This window comes from Oryzias melastigma, linkage group LG7, assembly GCF_002922805.2.
Source record: "Oryzias melastigma strain HK-1 linkage group LG7, ASM292280v2, whole genome shotgun sequence".
Classification (NCBI taxonomy): domain Eukaryota; kingdom Metazoa; phylum Chordata; class Actinopteri; order Beloniformes; family Adrianichthyidae; genus Oryzias; species Oryzias melastigma.
In genome coordinates, this window is record NC_050518.1 from 20,934,780 (window position 1) to 20,941,681 (window position 6,902).

At 46.7% G+C, this 6,902-nt stretch overlaps 1 protein-coding gene across 4 annotated transcripts in view; it reads left to right on the plus strand.

The window, feature by feature from the left end:
* Positions 1 to 6,902, plus strand: part of nfatc2a (nuclear factor of activated T cells 2a) — a 24,032-nt gene that overhangs the window by 3,044 nt on the left and 14,086 nt on the right. For 2 of the 4 annotated variants that reach the window (XM_024292160.2, XM_024292161.2), the window contains exons 1-6: positions 9 to 335; positions 612 to 1,536; positions 1,608 to 1,776; positions 3,911 to 4,113; positions 4,192 to 4,364; positions 5,623 to 5,763. In XM_024292160.2, the coding sequence (XP_024147928.1) occupies positions 200 to 335; positions 612 to 1,536; positions 1,608 to 1,776; positions 3,911 to 4,113; positions 4,192 to 4,364; positions 5,623 to 5,763 (1,747 nt within the window). In that variant the 5' untranslated portion in view covers positions 9 to 199. Of the gene's footprint in view, positions 1 to 8; positions 336 to 611; positions 1,537 to 1,607; positions 1,777 to 3,910; positions 4,114 to 4,191; positions 4,365 to 5,622; positions 5,764 to 6,902 lie in introns of those variants that run through there. The other 2 variants (XM_036212871.1, XM_036212872.1) reach the window with 1 other exon arrangement.

The window sequence follows — 6,902 nt, forward strand, 5'->3', positions numbered from 1 at the left end:
GGGGGGGGGGGGGGGGCGTGATCAGAAGCGCTCCGTTTGTAAATAGACCCGCCTTCTTCGTCTGGAAGGAACCGCGGCGCACTGACTGACATCAGGAAGCGCAGCGCGCGCGCCTCGCTTTTGCCCCGGACAGGTTCCTCAAACTAAGATCCCCCCCTCAGCGCGTTCGAACCGTCAACCGCAGCGCGCGCGCGGCCCGATGACCTCCTTTTACGACGGGAAGGATCTGGAGGGAGAGCTCTCCGGGCTCGGCGGCCCGGATGACGACCTGCGGTTCGAGTACTTGTTTGAATACGAGCCGCCGTGCGCCGGAGACTTCCCCGCGGGAGACCAAGGTTCGTTCGCCCCCTCCCTTTTTCCCAGTTGACATATGGTCTCTGAGGTGTAAACATGTGGAGGAAAAACAGTGAAACCAGGAAGCAGAGCGCGCCAGCGTGGTGATGGAGCTCAGGCTGGAAGCCATGTGCCAGAAAACGCAACAGTGATTCCCACTTTGGTTTCATTTTTTACCCCAAATGAGAAAACTTCTATTTCTGTTGTGATTTCTGTGTTTTTTAATTCTCTGCTTCAACTTTTAGACTGAATTCTTCTTCATTGATGTTTTGCTCCAGATGACCCCAACCTCACATCTCACAAAGTCCTCAGTCCTGAGTCGGAGCAGGCCTTCCCCCTGGATGGGACCTCCCCATACAGGATCAAGTCCTGCAGCCCCTCCTACAGCGAGCAGACTGGGGGGGTCCTGTCTGGGTTTGACGGGCAGGAGGCCAGAAACTACCTGGACGGCTCTCGCCCTCCAGGCGTGGCCCTGAGCCCCCGCATCGAGATCACCCCCTCCCGCGAGCACTACAGCCACGGCCGGGACTCCCTTCAGAACCAGCACCTGAACATCAGCCCCCGGCCCACCCTCACCGTCCCGGGCCACGACGCCCTGGCCTACCGCGAGCCGCAGTGTTTGAGTCCGGCGAGCAGCAACTCCTCCACCAGCTGGCACTCCGAGAGCTACTCCCCCTGGGCGTCCCCCTGCGTGTCCCCCAGCGGCGGGCAGAACCCCGGCGACCTTTGCCCTCGCCTGCAGAACATCCACACTGGCTCGCCCCGCACCTCCCCTGGCACCTCCCCCCGCACCAGCCTGACTGAGGACGGCTGCTTGGGCCAGCGCTCGCCCTCCCCCCGGGCTGGCTCCCGCTCCACCTCCCCGCAGGGGAAGCGCACCTACGACATGTACAAGAACCCGGCGTTGGTGCCGGGCCACCGCTCCCGCAGTCCGTCCCCGCACCAGGACCCCAACACCGGGGCCAACTACACCCACAGCGGCCTCTCTGATGGCATGAACGGGTTCGGCTGCGGTCAGCCGGGTCTGGTCCCCACCAAGATAGTCAAGACCTCCAACCAAGTCTACACTCTGTACCAGGAGAACCACGGGGACGGGAACTACCTGGTGTCCTGCAACCAGGACGGGAAAGCCAAACCGGCAGCAGAACCCTTCTTCGTCATCCCTCAAATCTGGCCCAAACCGTTGGTTCCTAGCATCTGCAGGTGAGTCAAGCGGGGCCCGCCCCCTCCATCATGTCAGAACCCCTCATCATGTGATGTTTTCTGTGTCGAAGCATCCCCGTGGCCTCCTTGCCGCCGCTGGAATGGCCCCTCCCGAGTCGCACCGACCAGTACGAGCTGCAAGTGGAGGTGCAGCCCAAACCCCACCACAGAGCGCACTACGAGACCGAGGGCAGCAGGGGGGCGGTGAAAGCCCCCAACGGCAGCCATCCTGTCGTGCAGGTACGAGTCTGCAGACGTGTGGTGGTTGCGGTAACCTGCTTTCACAATGTGCACCGAACCACAGGTGGAGCCCGGCCCGCCGTCTCCCATCGACTCGTGACCTCAGATCAACAAGCCCCCACCTGAGTTTTCTTTGGTGCCTAAAATAGCCCGTGGCTGTGCACCGTCACCTCCGGGTCACAACCGTACCGAGTTCCTCATAGGTGTTAATAAAAAAGTTGAGGCGTAGAACGTACTCTAGATACGCCGAAAATAACAGTTCCTGTGGTTACGGCTGTAGATTGAGGGGGAGGGGGGGGGTTAGCTTCAGAGTCACAACATGGAAGTGAACCAGCGTCGTATGGGCCGCAGCACGCTCACAGCTGGCCGGGGTGTCCATAAATAGGCCCAACTTCCCTTTCTCTGGGTTGCCGCGGCAACGCCTCAATGCCGTTTCTGTTGGTGATAGTGGGCACTTTGCCGGCTTTGCCCCCTTTCTTCCATTTTCTGGGCCTCACCCTGAGGTCGCTCAGACGGTCAGGCCCGGCCGGCCGCAGCTGCACTCCTCCATCATTTTTTTTCCCTCCTCTTCTGCTCTCCTCGTGCGCTCCACTTTACTTTTCCTACGTTGCCCTCTGTCATGACTCACTGCTCGCTGCAGCTGCCATGGCAACCGGACCGCAGCTCGGTGTTTGCCGTCACCTTCTCCTCAGCGCCATGTGTCGTCTACCTGGACCGGGTGGCCTGGCATTGGTGTTGTCATGGTTACGGCTCACGCAGAGCAGCTGCTGTGAATCCACTCAGTAAAAAAAAAAAATCAGTTGTAGACGTGTTTCATGGTTGGAGGCGAGGCAGAAGGAAAGTGATGCGTGCCTCATCGTCTGAGTTCGCTTTCAGAGGTTATTCGAATCACGAAAAACGGCCTGTAGATGCAAAGTGATACTTTGTGGCTTCTGCAAGTTTTCTCTCAAAAGTACTTTCAGCTTAAAAGCTGTTGTTGTCAGTTTGCGGTTTCACTTGATGCAAAGGTGGTGGTGGGGGTGTGGGGGTGTGGCTAAGACGTTTTCATTAGAGGTTTAGAAAGTTTCCAGAAAACCATTTTACTATCTTACCCATTTATTTCAATGTTTCTTCCCTTCTTTTTTGCATTTTGTGAAAACATGTTAAAGCAAGGCAAGTTTAATTCAAAGTGCATTAAACATTAAAAGTAACAATCAAGAAACAAGGTGTGATTATAAAAATAAGATGTAAAGAAAGTTAGGTGAGGATGCAAACATTTTAATACAAACTAATCATAACATCATTCCAGTGGTCTTTAAATTATGATTTTTATGGTTTAAGCCAAAATCCAAAAACCTGTTTCGTTTCCTAGGACATAGTTTCATTAGAACTTCGCCTTAGAGTTTTTGGCGGGACCATTGGTTTGGAGTAGCTCCACCTCTACCTCCCCTCCCTGTTGCTGAGAGCTCTCTGTTTACACCTTCTAGCTAACAGCCCCTCACACTTGCGAGCAATATTAGATAGAATAGAGTTATCCAGCACTACAGTTTTGAGTCAGACGCCAGCTCAGACGAGGAAAACAAAGTCGTACAACGATCCAACACATTTTAATCCCCAAGTCGTTACATGTTGACGTTTAGTTCAGGACCCCTCAGTGTCACTTTTTGCCGTTTCGGTTGTCCCCAATTCGTTGTTTTTAACTAGCTGTTTAGCAAAATGTTTCTATTTTTTTTTTTGGCTAATTTGGCATTTAGCTAATATCTTAGCAAGCTTTAGGCTTCAGTATTTTCAGCTATCAGCTTTAGCGTTTTCAGCTATAAGCTTCAGCATTTTCAGCTATCAACTTCAGCATTTTCAGCTTCAGCATTTTAAGCTATCAGCATGTTCAGCTATCAGCTTCAGCATGTTCAGCTATCAGCTTCAGCATCTTGATCTTCAGCAAGCACATTCAGCTTACAGCATTCACTAGCATTATCACAGGTAATGCCATATATCTAGCTTTTAATTGTTAAAAGCCGCTTTTCTCCTTCAGAATCTGCTGGAATTATGTTAATCGTGTTAACAATAAAAAATTACAGTAAATCAAAGAACATAAACATTGAGCTCCGGTGTTAAAGGGTTAAAAGCTCAAAGTCATGTTTGTGTGTCTCTACAGCTGCACGGCTACAGAGGCAAGGATCCACTCGGCCTCCAGATTTTCATCGGCACGGCAGACGAGCGCGTCCTCAAGCCTCACGCTTTTTACCAAGTTCACCGGATCACCGGCAAAACCGTCACCACCACCAGCTATGAGAAGGTCGTCCACGGCACCAAAATCCTGGAGATCCCACTGGAGCCCAAGAACAACATGAAAGCACTGTGAGAGGAGCAGAGACGCCGTTTCTGATTTACTGATTGGACAGTCGGCGTGCCGGACATCATTTTGTCTTCTTGCAGAATCGACTGCGCTGGGATCCTGAAGCTCAGGAACGCCGATATCGAGCTCCGGAAAGGAGAGACGGACGTGGGTCGGAAAAACACCCGGGTCCGCCTTGTGTTTCGGGTCCACATACCTCAGCCTGGAGGACAACACGTCTCCCTCCAAGTGGCCTCGAACCCCATAGAGTGCTGTAAGTGACAAACATGTTCATAATCGTTTATTTTTTTAATTCCATATCCATCATTTACCTCATCAGACTTCTTTTAGACAGGAACAAGAAAATAGTTTTAAAAGCGGAACCAGCAGTAAAATGAGTTTGGAGCAGAGTCCTGAGTGACCTCTTGTAGTAAAGTGTGTTTGGGAACATGGGTGCATGTGTACAGAGTTATTAAAGCATCCGGTTTCATCGCACTTTAAACAAAAAGGTCTTTTGTCTGTCTTTGATCAACAGACTCAGGTGATGCGCTACAGCGACTGCAAACACGCCTGTTTTTTTTTTTTTTAAAAAAAGGAACCATCATGCACCAGTCCCCCCCCCAATATTCCCCCTGAGTTTATAGTCTGGGCGTGTTTTGAGAGACGAGCAGCAAAAAAACGCTGTGGAATTCAGAGCAGTGAAGCATGGAGCTGCACCCAGGGGTGTCTGTTAGCTTACCCTGTCCTGAGTGACAGGTAGGTTAGATGCAATCGCTGCCTGCACTGTCATTTTGTCATTTCTAAATGCTCCAACGGAACAGAACTGTTAAAAAAAAGTCACAGCGTTTTGTTTTTATTTTCATTGACATTAAGCTAAAACAACCACATTTACTTTCTTGTTAGCAGAATATTTAACCCATGGTCTCTAACTTTTTAACTTTTCAACCAAATGGCAGAGTACATGTAAAAATATATTAACTGAAAATATATAATATTGTTAAAAATATTGATTGTTTGTATTACTCCTCCAAGCAGCAGAAAAGCTGTTCTTTTTAATTGATTCAGTCTTGGTTGGGTAGTTAACACAGATTTTTCTTTTATCACTTATTTTATATTTTTAAACCAAAAAGATTTCTGTTGATGTTAAGCCCCCACATTCTGTTTGTATAATTTAAGCAAGCTCAGAAGAAATAATTGTTGCAGTTCCTTAAATGGCCACTAGTGGCTGGTTTCAGAAGAGCTCAGTGTCCATTGACATGTGAAAAAATGTCTACTTTACACCAAAAAAAAGTTATGTTGAAGGTGATGTGTAAAATAGTTTTTTGTAACTGAAAAGCTAACATAAAGAGGTAATGTGTTTTAAATAATTATAGAATTTAATTAAATATTTAAAAAGTAACATTGTTTGATATTTTGTCATCTTGTCTACCAAAGTCTTCTTATGCGTTTCCAGTAGCTTTGCCTTGTTTAGAGTGACCCTGGAGAAAGCAACATTGGTTGATAAACAGTCTAAATCTTTGTTGTCCCCACAGCCCAGCGCTCGGCACATGAGCTTCCCATGGTGGAGAAGCAGGACATGGACAGCTGCTCCGTTCTGGGCGGCCAGCAAATGATCTTGACCGGGCAGAACTTCAGCTCCGACTCTAAGGTCATTTTTCTGGAGAAAACCCAGGGTGAGTGCCACTGTATCATGAGTAATCCATCCATCTACCCATTGATCCATCTGGGACCGGGTCGTGGGGGGCAGCATATATTTTTAATAAATTGCCATCCTGTTGCTCAACAAAATGTCCCACTAACACAGCAAACTTGAAAAGACCTCAGCTATTGTTGTATAGTTGAAACCACAAAGTTATTTGCATAAAGCAAAGGATAGTACTGCAGCCTGACTTCCTTCTGGCTTTTTCTTCCTCTCTGACTTTCAACTCAAAGGGAGTTTCTGTTGTCTGATTACAAACTTTGTGTGTTGCATGCAAAATTATTTCTGGTTGGTGTGTATATGTTTTGCCATGAAGCTGATAAAAAGTGATACAAATGCTTAATTTTACTAGCTTTTGCTTATTTAATCACACATTTTTGTGTTGTTATAAAAATTGTATGTTCTCTACATTGAATATGGTGGATTTGTTGTTTTGTGAAGTCAGAGTTCAGTACACAGTTTAGTCAGAAAATTGCTTGTACTCTTAAAATAATCTTTTTGCAGTATTTTCTATAAATATGAATAAAAGCTATTCAAATAGCAACCTCCTGCTTAAGGAGCTTTTTATGTTGGGATGCTGTTATAATTTTTTAATAGAAGACTAAAGTGCTGCATATAAGCTGTCTTGTATGGTTAAACCACTTGCATGCAGGAATGATTCATATTTAAGCACCAGAAATCCACAAATATGCGCTAAACAAACACTGCTAGCAGCAGCATTTAAAATCTATAAAAGTATGCTAAAAATGCAGCTCTTGTTAAATTCTGCCAGGAATTTTATAAAATGCTGTTTCTGTGTCAAAGTTTAGTGTCTCATAATAATAAATGAATGTACTGGAATGAGTAAAAATGAATGAAAAGAACGCCTAAAGTCAATGTTAACCAGCGTACTGGTCTTGCCCAACAACCCATACTGAACTGCTAAGCTTCAAGGTTTTTCTTTGTGTTTGCACTGATAATGTAGACATACATATATATATATATATATATATATATATATATATATATATATATATATATATATATATATATATGGTAAATACGGTATACTATTTACTGCAGCCTGATTACAGTATATATTTTAGGCCAAACTCATTGGTTTTACAGTTGTTT